The sequence below is a fragment of the Macaca fascicularis genome, chromosome 12 (genome assembly GCF_037993035.2).
Source record: "Macaca fascicularis isolate 582-1 chromosome 12, T2T-MFA8v1.1".
In the NCBI taxonomy this organism is placed as follows: Eukaryota; Metazoa; Chordata; class Mammalia; order Primates; family Cercopithecidae; genus Macaca; species Macaca fascicularis.
In genome coordinates, this window is record NC_088386.1 from 74,309,136 (window position 1) to 74,327,516 (window position 18,381).

Consider the following 18,381-nt stretch of genomic DNA (forward strand, 5'->3'; position numbering starts at 1 on the left):
TATAATCTGAAATACAAATTGCCATATTGACTCAATTCTAAAAATATCCCACTTTTTTTTTAATTTTAAAGATTCTGAAATCAGAATACAGTTTTAAAATCTATATGTAAACACAATGTGATAGTTTCCCTTTTTTTCCCCAGGCCAATACTAAATTATTGCTGCATTTTACACTTGATGTCATCTCAAAAATTGAGAAAAATAAGGTATCTCCAAAAGTGGAAAGATCTTTATCTGCTTATTCTGCAAATGTCTAGGTGAATCCTGCGCACAAAGAGCACAATTGGTCCCTTGAAGCCAGTGAGAATTAAAGCACTTATGTAGAGGAATATTAATAATGAAAATATTTTTAAAAGAGATGAAGTTAATATATTAAGATTGAAATGGCAAACAGATTATAGAGTTAGTTGCCAATTGGGAGAAGCTGGTTTTTATTGTTTGTTTTGCCTATTCTAAGTCGAAGTAAATCAACATGGGTTTGGATGCAAAGGGGTTACAATTCCAAAAATAACTTAGAATGGGAGCAGAGAGGAGATTTGCCCTTACCAATTTGTCTGCGTGGTCATCTGATATGGTCTCCACATTTACATTGTACTTTTGCATATATGGTTTATCTGCTAAAAGAGAGTCCATTCCACTGAAACACTTTGTGGAGGAGGCATGAGGGTAAATAGAAGTACAAATAATTAGGTAGCCAAGAAGAGATTTAATTGTGTTTGATGTTACACAGCATGAGTGACTCAAGTGATGATTCCACAGTTCAGATAACAAAATATTTACATGTGTTACAAAGATGAGATTTCTACACAGAGATTATTTCTCCAGCGGTCTCCAAGATAATGCATTCAAATATAGTGGACCTGTTTGGAAGTTTATTAGATCCATACAATTTGGAAAATATGAAAGCACTCAGATCAATTCTAATAATTACTGAGGCACTAAAACATTACATTTTAAGTTAAGGTGAGTGCTGCAAAGGTCTCAGCCATTCCTGATTTGTTTGTAGCTACACACCTGTACTCTCCTTCATCACTCTTTACTAAGCTTGTTATAAACAGGTTGTGGAACCCTGTGCCACTTTCCTCAACACTGAACCTTCTTCCTTGGACCAATTTCCCATCTTTGTACCAGTAAACCGTGGGTCTTGGAGAGCCACGAACTAAGCACTGAAAATATGCTGCTGTACCTATTGGTGCATAACAGTCAGAAATACCTTTGATAAACCTGGGAGGCCCTTCCACCACCTGAAATTCAAAAAAACTGTCTGTGTAGTTGCTCTTTAAGACCAATTCTTCTGTCAAACTGCTTAAAGTCACTTTGCTTTTCTTTGCTATCATAGCAAATATTTCGGAATCTCCCAAGGTGAGGAATCCACGACAGATAGCCTCTCCTACACAATTCACAGCTCTGCACCTGTATGTTGCACTATCAGAAAGACAGACATTTCTAATTTTAAGAGTGTGACTTCCCTTCTCCTCGCTAATCACATATTTAATGTTATCTGGCTCAATACACATATATTCTTTATACCACTTAACTTCGGGAGTAGGGATGCCTATGACTGAACATTTGAACACAGCATCTGAATTTTCTGGAATTTTAAAATCACAAATAGGCATTATAAAGCGAGGAGGCATTTCAAATACTTCTAAATCAATTTTTAGTTCTTTGTTTTCTCCCTCCCTTGAATCCATATTTGGATCTACAAAATTAAATGGAAGAACATCTAGACTCACAATCATACTTTTATGGTCAGGAGTAAATTCAGGAACTGTCACTATTTTCACCTGCTTCTCAAATTCTTTAACATCTTTTTCACTTAATTCAACTTCCAGGACAATTTCTTGAGGAGAAGGTGTTCTTGATGATGTGGTGTTTTCCAAATCAAACTCCATGACATGCTGATGTGTTACTGGAGGTGGGAGTGCCACCACTCTTTCTTCTTGGGACATTATGTCTACATTTGCAAAGCTCTTTGCTTCCCCTATGATGTTTACAGCATGACACATGTACTCTCCCCCTTCTCCTTTTTGAATGTTTGAAATTTCCAGTGAACATACATTACCCACCCTTTCCATTTTGATTCTTTCATCTGGCTCTAGTAAAGATTTATTTCGATACCACTTCACACTAGGAACTGGAAGACCTTCAACTTCAACAATGAAGCCTAGTGTTGTGTTTTCATACACCTTCCTTTTGGTCAGAGGTTCAATAAAAGATGGAGGCATTTCATTGTCTTTTGGCTCAATGGCTTCACTGGGTGTGCCAAATGAATCGGAACGCCATATTTCGTCAGCTGAACCTCTCTCTTCTGTAGGTGTGTAGAAACGCTCATTTGGTGTACTGTCTTCCTTTTCTATTTTTGACGGATATGTTTTAAACGTACCAGTGGGGTTTGGTCCTCCAGTAGGAATAGAATATCTCTCTAGAGTCTCTCCTGGGGGTGTGGAATATCTCTCTAGAGTCTCTCCTGGGGGTGTGGAGTATCTCTCTAGAGTCTCTCCTGGGGGTGTGGAGTATCTCTCTAGTGTCTCCCCTGGGGGTGTAGAGTATCTTTCTCCTATCTCACCATCGGAAGGTGTTGAATATCTTTCAGTAACTTCCCCTAAAGGTGTGGAATATCTTTCAACTGTCTCACCTCCTGAATATATTGAGGATTGTTTAGTTACATCTGAAGGATTAAAATATAAGTCAGGGGACTTTGGAGATTCAAAATATTCAACAGATGATGGTGGGGTATAAAACTGATCTAACTCAGATATTTCTTCACTAGTTGTACTTCCCACACCAATGGAAATGTCAGACTCAGGAGAAAATGGACGACCTAGTGATTCCTGTTTCTGGTTGTAGTATTCGTACACAGTGTTGAAAGTTACTTCTTCCACCTCCATTGAAGTGATTGATTCACTCTGGACAAGCTTTGCCTGGTCTCTGGTGTCTTTAGTTTCAGGAACCTCACGCTTTCCAGCAGCAAGTAAATATTGTGTTAGGGAGGTCTCAGATTCCGCTACCTCAGTGGTATGTGCCTCATCTAATTTAGGAATATTTTGAGAAGAACTAGTTTCTATCATTTCTCCTAAAGTGGAGAAAGAAGTTTCATTTTGGACTTCTTCATAACATTTTTCTTCTCCAGAAGCATCAATGTTTGTAATTATTTGTTCACCTGGATTCTGTTTTTCTTCAGTCATCAAGAATGGGAAGCACTGACTCAGGGAGAGCTGTCTATGGAGTGTGTCAGCCTCCTGAATATCACCTCTGTGGTCTTCCAAAGTGGCATCTGTATATTCCTGTGCCGCACCATCCTGCTTTGGAAATGATGCCAACTCTGGTTCTAGAGTGCATTCTTCTTCCATTTCACCAACCTCTAAAGGCTTTTCCTCACTTACTGCTTTTTTCAAATGTGAGATGAAACTTCTGTCTCCATTTTCTAGAGAACAATTTTTCTCAGAAAGATCAGTTTCTTCTATATCTGCAGATGAGGCTGGAAATAGGGCACATGATTCACTATAGATTTCTTCAGAAAAGGATTTAAGAGAAAGATCAGTTTTTAAAATGTCTAAGTTTTGTTCCTGTACATGTTGGACTTCTTTTTCTAAAGAAATGGAATTTTCATCAATACTACTTTTCTCCACCATAGTTCTATATGAAAGCTCCTGACTGGAAGAAATTTCTTGACTGGCAAATACATTATTTTGCACATTTTTAGAGATACTCTGTGTATCAGGTTGTAATGTTTCAGGGCTAGGAATTTTTTCTTTATAATATATTTCCTGCTGTTCCCTAGTTTCTTGCCCTTGGAACTCCATAGCTGGATCTCCTATATGAGAATGCATTTGTTTTAGATCAAACACAATGTTCTCAGTGTCAGCTGTTTCGGAAGCAGGATGTTGGATTTTAAAATAAGCTTCTTCTGGTTGACTACTATCTAATTCTTGGAATTTCACATCTGTGTGTTTTATTTGAGTGTGAAACTGCTTTAAGTCAAATGTAATAGGTGATTCATGTTCAACTCTTTTAGAAATTGCAGGTTTATCTATAAGACTTATTTTTTCCTGTTGTTCCCTTTCTTGTGTTTCAGATTCCTTATGAGTTTGAGAGGAAAGCAGCTTTAAATTTATTGCAATGTTAGATGAATTTGATTCAGTATTTGGAGACATTTTCTCTGTCTGACACATATTTGCATTTAGATTACTTGATCTTGATTCTCTTTGCTTTAATGAAAAGGCTTTGTCATCAATCTTCTTTTGAGGAGGATTAACGAATGATGTTCTGGTAGGTCTTTTTTCTAGAACTCTTTTTTCTACATGTAATTTTTCAAATTCGATCATTCTATGCTTCACTTTTTCCCCCGGGTAGTGTATCTCTTCACCAAGGGATTCTTCATGTGCAACGGCAGATGAATCTTTTGTATTGTAACTGTCAGAAATTCTCTCAGAGTGAATATTTGGTAAATAGTCACTTTGGGCATATTCTTGTACATTTTCCTTTTCTGATCTACCAAGTTTTCCAAAATTGTTTCCTATGTCTTTCTTAATAGTGATATCACTGAAATCATCAACAAATGGATAAACAGTACTCTCCGCTTGGTGCAGCTTTGATTTTTCACTTACATGTCTCTCTTTCCCTTCAGCCTGACATTGTATGAATTCAGCCCTGATGGGCTTGTTGGTTTTTATGGTTCTTGAAGCACCACGCACAAATCTGGGAATTTTTTCTCTAGAAGGTACGCAACGCACCTGGTCTTTCTGGTCTATCTGCTTAATGGTCTCAAGGCTTTGAAAATAGTCCCTTACTGAATATTCTTTTACATTTGTCCAGGGAGTAAAAGGACCAGCTGGATAATCATAAAAATGTGCCCTTACAGATTCTCCCTGGACTTGCACTTGCTGATCTCTGGAATATTTTCCATAAATTTCACCAATATTTTCATATTGACTCTTCTCCCTATAAGTGACAGGCTCCACTGTTAGATCTGAAACACTTTCAGCTGTCCCTGAATTGTTTTCAGCAACACATTTATATTTTCCAGAATCTTGAGAACTAACATCTTTAATACATAATCGGTGGCTACAATTAACTTCTTCAAACTGAAACTTCTGGTTCTGCTTTAAAAGGACTCCATTTTGAAACCATGTTACAACTGGCTGGGGCTCACCAGATATTAAACATTCAAGAATGATGGAATCCCCTTCTCTACACCTGGCATGCTTTGGCATTTCTTGTAACATTTTTGGTGGCTCATTAGTAACATCAGACAAAAATACAAATTTGTGTTTTGGTGACTGAGTAGCTTGATCTTGAGGCATTGCTTCAGGTTCTAGCTCCTCAGTTTGAAACATCTCTTTATCCTCTTCTGGGATAGGAGTAGCTGCTGTTACCTGGATTTCTACAGGAAAGGAAAGCAATTCTGTATCTCCAGAGGGAGGAACTGGTGGGTTAGTTTTTAACACGTGAAGATTTGTTTGGCCCTCTTGACTCATAGATGGGTGGGCACCTTTTGCTTGATCAAACACCAATGCTAGCTCTTCTTCCTCATCAAAGTAGTCACGGAACACTGGGATTTTATGTGTTTTGACATCATGTTTTTGTTTTGCTTTCACTTTAAGCATACCGGTTGTTTTTACTGTTCCATATTGGTTAAATAGCACACAAGTAATAGAACCTTCATTCTGATGATGAACAGACAGAAGAGTTAATATTGAATAGTTTTCCAAAGAATGAATGATAAAGTTTTGATTACGTGGGATTGGCATGTCATTGTTATACCACGTCACGATAGGTTGAGGATATCCTTGAAAATGGCACACGAAATTACAACTGTCACCTTCATAAATTTCTTGAGATTCAATTTCTTGAAGAAATGAAGGTGGGCAACGTTGTGGGCGTTTTCGAAAACAATTTTCAAAAAATCTCATGTTTTCCTCCTTCTGTTCGGTTTTGAATTCATCGATTTGTGTAGAAGCAGAGAGTTGTAATTCTCTTACATCATCCTTTCTTATTCTTTCACTAGCTATTTCTTCACTTTCTTCAACATTTACAAGTGTACCAAAAGATTCGCTGGCATGTGGTGTAATAGCTTGAGACACCTTTTCAGGAGTCTCACATACTTCCTCCTTCTCACATACATTAGTGATATATGTGGGTGACTCTCCAACTGTAGTACTGGCCATAATTTCTTCCAGCTGTCCTCTTGCTTGGGTATTTTCATTTCCTAGAATTTCACCATATAAATGGTCTTTTGGTAGACTTTCTTTTGCCAATGACTCTTGGCTCATTCTTATTTCAGTCTGGAAAATTTCTTCATCAACAATAGTTTGAAAGCTTGTGGGAAGTTCCTCAGATTCTATATTTTGATCCATTTGATTAGAAAGGCCGTGTGGATTTTGCACAATACTCTCAGCTGAATTATTTACCTTATAACTTTCAGCTAGATCAGACATAGATCTGATTTTCATGTCCTCTCTAGAGAATAGAATATCTTTATCACTAGCTTCACTTCTCAAAATTCTTGAGCTTATTTCAGAAGACGTATCTAAAAGAGATAATTTCTTTTTCTCCATTAACATTTTTCTAGCCTCCCTTAAACGTTGCAACTTCACTTGGGTCTCCCTGTCCAGAAAACTTTCACCTACATTAAGCCATCCTCTTATGTCAGATTTACTTTCTAAATATTCTTCATCATACATGTAATCTGTTTTCTTGGCAGAACTCATTGTCTTAAAATGTATAGTTCTCACCATTCCCTTTTGTTCCACATCTTGTTTTTTGTTAAAGGGAGAGCCAGTAAACCTCAGGTCAACCTTTATCCTGTCTTCTCCCCTTTCAGCTAAAGCCTCCACATTTTCATGTGTCTGTTCTGCTCTTTTCAGAAATTCTAAATATTTCTCATCTTGCCCTTTTTGGATAACAAGCAATGATGCAGTTGATTCAGCAGACCCTTCACTATTAATTGCTAGTAATCTATAACTTCCAGAATCTCTGTCTTGGACCCTTTTAATCTCTAAGCTGGAAGAGTGATGGTGTAAATCACTCTCAGCTTTTATAATCCGACGAAGACCTGTTGGAATGGGCCGACTGTTATGAAACCAAGTCATTTCTGGAGTTGGACAGGCAATTAATCTACATGTAAAAACAACTGGTTCACCCTCTAAAACATATTTAAACATAAGTTTTTGGGTAAAAGAAGGCTTAAAATATTCAGGCCAGGAGCTTGTAGATGATATTCTACTTGCATATCTTTTAGCAGCCATGGAGCTGTGGTCTATGTCTTCAGAATCTGAAAAGGCATCACGAGTATCCCTTTCTGAATGTTCAGATTCCCCCTCGGAGAATAATTCTGGGAAAAAAAAAATAAAACCTTTTACTATTTTCCATAGAATTTGAAAAAGTTGAAAGTAAATAAAATTGCAAAATAGGAAATGAAATAAATTGCATGCTACAGATCTCACAAATCCATAGAAAAATTCACTCACCATATTTGTTCGAATAAACGCAACACCATGCTCTGTTTAAAAGATTCTGACACGAAAATCGTTCGTTGTCTGGTCTTTTCTTCAAACTGTTGAAATTTCTTCTTGAACAAGCAAAAATGCATTTCAAAATAACATGTTCCTGTGCATATTTGTTTTGAGAGCAGGAAAACTTTGTTCTTTTGATGGCTAAGTGGAAAATCTTACCTGACTTGCAGAGAGTGGAATAAACGCCCTTTCTGATTCTTTTGATTGTAGATTAAATTATTATTTTTTTGAGAATTAACTATTTAAAGAGTATATGCAAGAACTATAACCATAAATAATTAGCTAAAATAAAATGAGAAGGCGTTTATTCGAACTAATACAGCCATAAAATCACAATGTTATGCAAAGAAAAGCAGGCAATAAGGATCACATAAGGCAGCTATCTGCAAGCCAGTGTAAGAGACATATCAATGTTAAAATGATGTATGTGCATGAAGTGTAAACCAGATGGGAATGTAATGTTTTCACACAACCTCAGTGAAGTAGCATTTCAATCAAAATTCATTCATGACATTGCATTCTGAGAATGACAGCTAGGTTATTGTCTATTGTTCAATGTAATTCACTGTGATTTTGAAAACAAACTTCTACTTCATGATTTCATGCATTAAGATGACAACTTTTCCTAATACACACTTTTGGAAATGACTGCAAACATAAAGTTGAATATGGCTGATAAATTTTAAATACAAAATTTTAAATTAACTTATGATAAATTACTGTGAAATGCATGTAACCATCAACATTCTAAACCAAGCATGCGACATAGTAATATATACTCTAAGAGATATATTTGTACATCTATGTCATTTTTTTTCTCAATAATACTAAGAGAAAGAAGGCAACTCAAGGATCCTATTAATCCCTTAGAATTTCTACTTAAATCTCACATCCATTATAACAATACCTTTCATTTCCATCTCAATCTCTTGTTCAATCCTCTCATGCAAAATTGATTCAGGGGCTAAAATAGAAAAACATATAAAGAGATTTTAGTTATCAATTGCATATACTTTCTGCATCAATTCATGACTTATATGATTAAAATTTTCTTTTTATTATAATAACAGAAAACTGCATTCCCCAAATATACCAAAAAGTCCATGCCAAACAAACTATTGAGCTGATAAAACACATGGCAATGTCGACAGAAAGATTTAAAACATTTTTATTTTAGGTTCTTCATGAAATTTCCACTTTTAGTTCTATAATTCCCCATGCCTTTACATGCATTCAGAAAGCAATCTACAAACTGAAGGAATATTATTTTCTAAAAAAATGTCCTATTGACTAAACACTTGCTAAGAGATGAAATCACATTTAGAAAGAACATGCATTTTCTAAACTGCTACTTTAGCAGAGGGCTATTCTCAGTTTTTCCTGCTAGTAAATACTCCTTTGATTTGAACCACCTTTCAAACTTTAAACTATACAAAGTCCAATTACATATTAAGGAACAAAACAAAGACTTATCAAAACTGTTTTTATTACACAAGGAATATGCACAGTTTTTAGACACAATCATCTCTGGGGCAGCTGAAAGGCTGGGACTCTCGTATCACTCTGTCTTCAGTCCACGTGGTATCCTGTCAGTAGACTTCATTCCCTTGTTCTCAGTTTCTTATGGTTTTTGGCATGAAGTTAATGACAAACTTGATGTTTTCTTTGACGATTCTCTTTTTACTTCAGGGGTTGTTTTAATTTGTGACTCTTTGAGTGTTTTAATACTTTTAGTGTCTGAACCCAGAGTAATTTTTGTAAGTGCTCTGGCTTGCGATTCTTTTGCTGGGTAAGAATAAAGTTAGGGAAAGGCATAAATTAGCTGTGTTTGTAAGATTAAAAAACATGCTGAATGTGGAGAAGATGGAATGTCATTAGGATGAGAAGGAAAGGCAGCATGTTAGTCATCAAACTAATATACGATATGTCTATGTTTATTATGCACATAAGAACTGTATTCAGACAGACTTCCAGGGGTTTGACATTCCTGCTTGATCTTGGTGGATAACTCTGTAGCCTATATGAACTTATTAGGCCAAAATTAAAAAGGAACATATAAAGACTGGCCTATGTCAAATAATTAGACAACTGTGCCTGATCTTTCACTCTTCAAACACCTAAAAATATCTTATCTTTCAACTTTCTTAGGTACAAGTAAGGCAGTTGGATGTTCAAAAAAATTATTTTGCTTCACACTTTAATAATATTATCCATTGGAACTCAATGAACTGGAGATCCTAGGGCATAAGAGCCAAGCTCAAATCAATTCTGGGAATATGAAAGTCAAACACTGCACTATAGCACTAGATTCTTTAGGAACTGAGTTAAGAGATCTAATCTACATTTCTCCCACCTTCACAAGACAGCCAACTCCCAATTACATTTCCGAAAAAGTTGTCACACTGTCACCTACAAAACTTGCAGACAATACCTCCAAATAAATAGTCACTCTGTGTGATTACTGTGCTAGCCAGCAGCTGCAGTGAAATTGAGGGTCAACTCTCTGGCTGGTGGAATTTTCTATCTAATTTACATAACTAAACCTCAGTTCTTGAGATATTGCCTTTGTAGGCTGTGGTGACAGAATGAGATAGAGCTTTAGAACAAAATCTCATTAAGAAAGAATAAGACCTCCTTTTGGTGAGCAGGTGTTGCAGAAAAATTATATGAATCAACGAACCATATTCTCTGTACTGGGTAGGAAGAAAGGCCACTGTTTCAAAATTCTGTGCAGAGATGACTGTGCACCTCCATAGCACTGCCCCTTTTTCATCCTTAACACCACTATGGCCAGGATTAGGGAGGAACTTGAGGCCAGAGCTTTCCACAGACCCCTGGAGATGCCTGAACTTCTCCCACCACCTTCCTTCCATGAGACTCAGTGGAGCTGTTTTGCCTACAGGCACACAACACAGGCTTATAGCACCTGAAAAATATTTTTCTCATTTCATTAATATCCAAAAGGAAAGACCATCGATAAGAGGAAGAAGTTATCACTTGCCCAGACAAGTTTATTCCTGCTCTTCCAGACATGATGGAGAATCAAGCCCAATAATGACAAAAATTGTGATCTTGCCATGAGAAAATTCTACAATTCCAGGAGGATTTTAAGCCTGTAAAAGCAGCATCATTTATGGAGTAATATCTAGAGACTTCTAATTTTGGTCCAGAGAGAGCCAGGTTATTTTCAGCACCCAATTTTCTATTTTTCTTTTTTGGAGATGGAGTCTAGCTCTGTTGCCCAGGCTGGAGTGCAGTGACCCTATTTTGGCTCATTGCAACCACTGCCTCCTGGGTTCAAGCAATTCTCCTGCCTCAGCCTCCTGAGTAGTTGGGATTACAGGAATGCACCAACATGCCTGGCTAATTTGTGTATTTTTAGTAGAGATGGGGTTTCACCATATTAGCCTGACTGGTCTCGAACTCCTGACCTCAAGTGATCTGGCTGCCTCGGCCTCCCAAAGCGCTGGGATTACAGGCATGAGCCACTGTACTTGGTCCCAATTTTCTATTTTCATGGCCCCTTTGTAAACAACTAGAACCTCCAGATGTGAAAATGAAGAGGAGATAAGAATTGTTGAACCTCTTACTTTAAAACAATTAAACTGAAATTTACCACAGTATCCGGCACAATAATAAATACCCAATAAATACTTCTCAGACTACAACATTTTAACTTTGCTACACTTTCTTGGTGGCGCATTGGTAAATATTAGAAAATGCAGCATATAGGAAATAAGCCTTTGCTTCTTGAATCTACGTTTAAAAATTAAACTTTCTGAATCTAGACTGGCAAGTTAAATTTTCAGGATAATTATGGTCATTGACTTGGCTGACTTTCAGAAGTCATTTATGAATATGGTGCTAGTTTAGATATATTCTAATTAATATATTCATTGATTGAATTTGCACGGCAGAAAAGCTGCATAAAGCAATGAGGATGAAATGAAGCAAGTCATAGCTAAAAATCAATTAACCACCTTCTACACTTAGTACTGCTGATGTTGTCCTCTCTCCACAGTCATTGTGTACAATGCAGCTGTATAGTCCTTGGTCTGCCAGCTGAACTTTACATATGGTAAGAAACTGAATATTTCCATTTTGTGATTGCTTCAGTCTCTCGGATTCCTCTATCTTTGCACCTTCATGAGTCCAGGTTACATCAATGAAAGAATCGTCTTTTAAAACACACAGGAATTGAGCCGTATCACCACACTTTACAGTGATGTCCTGAAGATGCAGGAGAATCTTGGGCGCCTCACCCATGGACTCTTCGGCACATTCCTTAGATAGCCCAGTGCTTTCTGCAATTTCTGAAAGGGATGCAGTATGGCGCAACTGTATATCTTGAATGGATGCAGCTGTGTGGATGGAACTTTGAGATACACTTTCAAAAACCTGCACTTCATATTTATATGATGATCCTTGATATGACTTAATATCCTTTTGAGATATTTTGCTGTCCTCCTTTGTGAAAGAGGAATCTGCCACTGCCTGGGACTTGGTGGACTCTCTTACATCTTTCCCAGAACTTTGCCTATCTAGGGCTTGCACTGTATAATCAAGTGACAAGAAAAAGAAAAGAATATTAAGATCTAAGCTTTGTCACTTGCCTATGTTAGTAACACAAAATGGCATGGAAGATGAAGATGAAAGACATAATTGTCACTTGGAAGCGCATGCCAGATGCAATATGATCTAGATGTCAGCATCACACAAAAGAAAATTCATTCCCAGTGATTCCATGATGAATGGTTGATGAAGGCTCATGCGGAAGCCATACAGTATCTGGTTCCTTCTTTCTGTTGTCATTTCAGCTATCCAAAGTGACCCGGTCTCTCTTTCTCTCTCTCACTCTAGCTGAATATATTTGGGGTAGCATTTGCTCTCCGTCCACTGTATGCTTTATAAGTAATACTCAGCAAATAGATAATTTAATGATGCAATGATACAATGTTGCTTAGAAGAGTAAAGAAGCCAGGCAAAGATGGTGCCTAATAAAATCATTACTGGTTCTCTGGGGCATAGAACAGATACTCCAGTGAAATTTAAAGTGTGTAGGTTAACCCATAATTGAGGACCTAGGGGAAGTTATTGCATGTTATTTTATTAGTAAGTTATGGACTGACCACAGTATGCAATAAAACAAACAACAGAGACTCTCATTAGTAACAGTGGGACTGAGAGGTATACAGCAAATCAAAGTCCTTGAAGCAAGATGGGCTTTACCTGTTGGAGTCACTGTGAGTGTAGCTGCACAAGTGGCTTCCCCAGCACTATTGGTTGCTTTGCAAGAGTACTGCCCAGCATGCTCTGAGTAAGCATCAACTATAAGCATTAAAGCCATGCCTGTGGACTCCTCAAAATGGAAAACTACATCTTTTGTTGGTAGAATTAGCTGCTGGTTACGAAACCATTGGATTTCTGGCTTGGGAATGCCAGAAACCCTCGCATGAAATCTGACTGTCTCCCCGCTGTGCACCCTGAGGCTTGACAGAGGCTGGATGAAGCTGGGCTTTTGGCCAAGGGGCTCCTTCTTAAATGAAACTGATAAAGAGACATGCCATTGGGAGTTTGATGTATGTTCTTCAAATTTGCTAAATCCTGAAAAGAAGCATACCAATTTTTAATGTCTTACCTTGCATTGAAACCAGAACTTATTTGGAGTTGTCTACAGATTTGTCACAAATTCCAATAATGGACTAGAATTCAGTCCAATCCTAATGCCTTGTCCTTGTATATCACTACTGATTCAAAGTCACACAAGTTCCCTTCCATTTCCCAGAGAAGCAAGCTGAGACATGAATGGACTAAGGAACTTCACTACATTGTTCATGAAGGCAATAGTGGAGTATCCACCAGGGTTCAGGTATTCTTTTCTTTCTTCCTCTGGTTGTAAAGTCAACTTTTTAATTTTATAAACCACTTTAAATTCATTATTTAACAAACATCTAGTTACAGTTAATGCATAAAGTTAAGAAAAAAAATAGAAGTTTCTCTAAATCTTTGTGTATTTGTATGTACTTAATACTGCATAGACTGTATTTGCTCAGGAAAAATAGTCCCACTATATAAAAATGCTATCCTCGTTTGAATCAAAGTCCCCATGTTACTGAGGAAGTGTTTCTGATTACAATTTAAGAGCCCTAACTCACAGAAATGTTAAACCACTTTAGGACTGCACTCCTTAACACTCAGACATTCTTGAAAGGAGGGTGAATATAACTCGCTGGTGTACAGACCTGAAATGGTCTAGCTTTTGTGAAATCAAAATTGTGTCAGCACGGTAGGAGGATAACACTCTTAGATGTTTTTAAAATATAATTTTTATGTTAGCCAATTGAGAAAACAAATCTACCTATTTCTTCAGCATATTTTGCCCCCTTCTGATTCATGCTGATCAGGAAGCATGACAGCTGGTGACAGCAGCAATACATTACAAATTGTTACAGAGAAAAAGCGGGGCCAAATGAAACATGATGGTCTATGATTCACAATGAAAAGTGGTAAAGGAGAAACGAGAACATGGCATATAACATGGAAATAATTAGTTGAATTAGAAGAGAATGGTAGGAACAACGATGATTTACATGAACTCTTGAGTAATTGTTACAGACATTGTAAGATTCGATCTATATTTAAATGGGGTTCTGAAATTTGTTTTACTTTACCTTCCAGACTTAGGTTGGCTGTGCTTGACACTTGGCCTACAGCATTACTAGCAACAAACGTGTAAGTTCCTTCATCTTCTGGATAAGCTTCGGCAATTTCCAGTTGGTAAGTGTCTTCAAATTGAGTCATTCTAAAGAACCGAGATGGCTTGATTTTCTTGTCTTTGCTGTACCAAGACACTTTTAGATCTACAACAAAAAAGAAGAGATACTTCAACCACAAAAACGAGTGGATTTTTGAAATTTACCTGCAAACACTATGTAATAATACTAGTGCCTACATTTCATATTTGACTTAATAACATGATACTTTTCTCTGGGCATGCCATATCTACTATTATTAAATGATTTCCTTTCATCTTCAAGAAGGAAGTATGATGATAGAAAAATATAGCTTGTCCTATGGTTGAACTGGTTGTAATGTTTAAAATGATAGAATTTCAGTTACATTCTCTTTAGACATTTGCATGTCATACAGCAGAAGCAGGGACAAGATTTTGACATATTCAGCCACTTTGAGGAAAAGACAATCCTGAGAACAGTCATCATGAAAGGTTTGATCTGGGCTTGTAGTTGCCCTTCTGGGACAGGAAGTGAGAAAAATCTCCACTTTTGGTTTGCAGAAAGATCAATCAAAAAGAGAGCTGAGAAGATCAAGATATGAAAAGTCTAAAATAGATAACTTTGAAGGCTGTAGAAAAAAAAATCTCTGTCTTTGTTACTGATGAGCAAAAGGTTTCAGTATGCAGTATATATGGCAAAAAATAATTGTACAGAAAATAATTTTTTAAATAAAGAGGGTGATTTATGGTATTTGAGCATGTTAGATACATTTGACTCTTTACAGAGTGGCAGTTATAAGACATTATAATAAAGCTAGCTATTTCTATATAAGAATTTGAACCATCTTAAAATAATAGAAAGTAAAAACCCAAATTACAGGTAAAGTAGCATGTTATTGTGTTGTAATAATTGGAGGTGATATGCACTTTAATTTTAGTTAATTGTTTGAATAGCCAAAATCAAAGCCATCTTGTTTTTGGAGCATAGTCACTATACCTCTTCTTTGTCTCAATACCATCCAAGATGATCTTCTCATAGTCCAATCATCTAGCATTTGTCTGCATTTTAATGCCAATACTTGCTATAAAATTTACTGCCCTTCCCATGATGGTAGTTGTGTATAAATGGCAGGTTCTCCTCTTACAGTAACAAATCTGTTCAGTTCCTTAGATAGCAAGGTAAAGTAGAAAATGAAATCCTGCCCAGGTGTGGTGGTTCACGCCTGTAATCCCAGCACTTTGGGAGACTGAGGTGGGCAGATCACAAGGTCAGGAGTTCGAGACCAGCCTGACCAATATGGTGAAACCTTGTCTCTACCGAAAAATACAAAAATTAGCCAGGCGTGGTGGTGCATGCCTATAATCCCAGCTACTCAGGAGGCTCACGCAGGAGAATCGCTTGAACCCAGGATGGGGAGGTTGCAGTGAGCCAAGATCTTGCCACTGCACTCCAGCCTGGGCGACAGAGCAAGACTCCGTCAAAAAAAAAAAAAAAAAAAAAAAAGAAAGAAAGAAAAAGAAAATGAAATATTGACACTACAACTTGTCAGCTGTGTGACCTTGGAAATGTCGTTTAAGCTTTCTGGATTAGTCTTTTCATTTGTAAAATGGCATGCATAATGATTTATGGGCTATTCATTGCATATAATTGCTGTGAGAATTAAATGATACAACACACATGAAATGGCTTTATAAGCCACTGTCACAAGTCAGTCATTACAGCAAGAATGTCTAACATCACAGATGGAAGCAAAAGTGTCTTCAATAACATGCCAAAAAACAGGTCCATGTGATATAACATGAAACACCACCCCTATTTCGTTTGTGTGAAGGTGTGTGTGTGTGTGTGTGTGTGTGTGATCATCAATGGCAAGGGAAGGATGAATAGTTTGGTACATCCTCTTAGAAGGTTCTCTGCTTATTTCTACTGACAGCTTCTTCCTTTGGTGAGCTGAATGAGGCATCAGGATACACATGAACTGCCACTGGACGAGAACTGCACGCAGTGAGTGAGTTAACAGGTGAAACCTTTCGTGGTAGTGGACTTGGTACTTGTGGCTGTGATGCCATGATCTGCGTTAGTCATAAGCCTCTTGCGGCTTCTTTGAGGCCATTCTTCTCCCATATTACTACTTCTACAATCCCTCCCTTCTCTCTCCTGCCTCCTCTGGCTGAAGTCCTAGTCCACACTCTCCAGGCCTATTGTAATAACCTCTCCCGAGTTCCTGACTGCCAGTCTTGCCTCCCACATCTGTCCATTCCTTCTTTCCCTATCACAGTATCGTTTCTAAAAAGCAAACCTGATCATGGTACCTGAGGGCTTAAAAATCCTTCAGTGTCTCCTAAATGTAAACAAGATCAATTCCAAAATCTTCAGCAAAGAATATCAAAAACTTTAGCATGGGCTTTGCCATATTATCCAGCCTTCTCACCTGCTCATGATATCACTTAAACCAACTGTACTTAAACCACTCGATTCTAGCACACGACACATTATTGCAAGTTTTGATGACTTGGAGATGTTGTTTTCTCATCATAAGATGCCACTGTGTTCGATGATCCTACTTATTTTACAATGCTCAGTTCACACATCTTTCTCTGGCTCTTTCCCAGACAGAGAATGATGAGAAAGTGGGCCTGTTAATAGCACTTAAAACCTTGGGATCTAGTTGTGTGCATGCATCTCCTCACCTACATATTGAGCTCCTTAAAGCAAGAGCAAGATCTGCACCCCAGCACCTAAGGTAATGTCTCAATAGCAGGGAAACAATAAATGGTAGAATAAAAATTGCACAGATGCTTAAATGAATAACAGACAACATCAGTGCTAGATTAATTATTCACCATTTTGTTTAGCTAGCTGTCACTCTGTAACCCTCCAAATGACACTGACTCATCATCTGTAGAATAAACAGCAAAAAACTAGCTTTTTTACGTTTTAAGATTCTGCTTTTCCAAATTGCTCCTCTACCAGTAGGTGGCACTGGAGACCTTCAATAGGTAACATTTTCCCTGTTAGAAACAGCCCCTGGTTGCTCAGGCCCACGTTTCATGCTTCAGAAAGTACTGCATCGCCAAAAAGCATGGAAAAGGGGCTTCTGAAGACTCCCAATTTCTTTTCAATTTGTGGAAAGCAGGCCCACACTTACTTAAGGCAATACGTAGCCAGAGGAAGTTGTGTAAATATTTTTAGTTCCAGTGGTATGAAACTCTGTGAGTTGGTGAGTTTTTGAAAGAGCATTTTATTTAATGAATTTAATTTCTTTCATATGGAAAACAAATTTACAAGAGGGTGCTAAAACCACTATATGTGTATAAATATTACCACACATAGGACGTTAATGATCTTCTGAGTTTACAAAGCCTATTCAAACTTTAAAAACATTGGTTATGCAGAAAAGATAGTGAAGTTTTTCTCTTTCTACCCCAATTGGTGTCTTGTAGAGTGCTTCAGGTGTATTTCTGCAACACTTTAAAGGCAATACTACCATATGTTAATATGTTATAGACTTAAAAGCACTATACCAATATAGTTAAGACAAATATTACTACTTTGAATGATGTATATATATGTTTATATTAAAAAAATTCCTCTAAAAATTAAATAAATGGATAACGTATTTAGTGTAGCTTTAGTGAATTTGCTTTTAAAATATATTTTTATTATTGTGTTAGTAGGATATTATCAAATCAGTCTTCATTTATTAATATTTAGTATTTCTTGAACACTATCCCTCAAGTATACAGTCCATGGTATTTGTCCATATTGGTCACCCAATACATTGATGTTTATGTAATTCCTCTCTATGGCTATAATAAAATGAATGTATTGAGCCCCAGTTACTTGGCAGCCATGGCTATAGGTGCTTTACATACATTATATCTTTTAATTATGCTCATACAATCAAATAGGTCTATTGGATTTCTAGATCACAATCTCCATTTCTGAGGAGGAAATAATCAGGTCAGAAGACCAACTGAAGTACTAACCTGTTCAGAAAAATAAATCTTGACAAGGTAGATATTGGATTATAAACTAATGGGAGAAGCACAATAAACAAAACAATACAACTTTGCAATTACTTTTGCATCAGCCTATTAAGAGTACTGGGAGATGCCCAAGCTTTGAGA

The 18,381-nt window shown here is 37.1% G+C and overlaps 1 protein-coding gene across 5 annotated transcripts in view; it reads right to left on the minus strand.

Annotated features, from left to right (window-relative positions):
• TTN (titin) overlaps nt 1-18,381 on the minus strand; it is a 273,759-nt gene that overhangs the window by 210,793 nt on the left and 44,585 nt on the right. For 3 of the 5 annotated variants that reach the window (XM_045368331.2, XM_065526517.1, XM_065526515.1), the window contains exons 44-45: nt 14,189-14,377; nt 8,425-8,481 (exon numbers count right to left, since the gene is read on the minus strand). In XM_045368331.2, the coding sequence (XP_045224266.2) occupies nt 8,425-8,481; nt 14,189-14,377 (246 nt within the window). Of the gene's footprint in view, nt 1-686; nt 7,337-8,424; nt 8,482-12,746; nt 13,122-14,188; nt 14,378-18,381 lie in introns of those variants that run through there. The other 2 variants (XM_065526514.1, XM_015432435.4) reach the window with 2 other exon arrangements.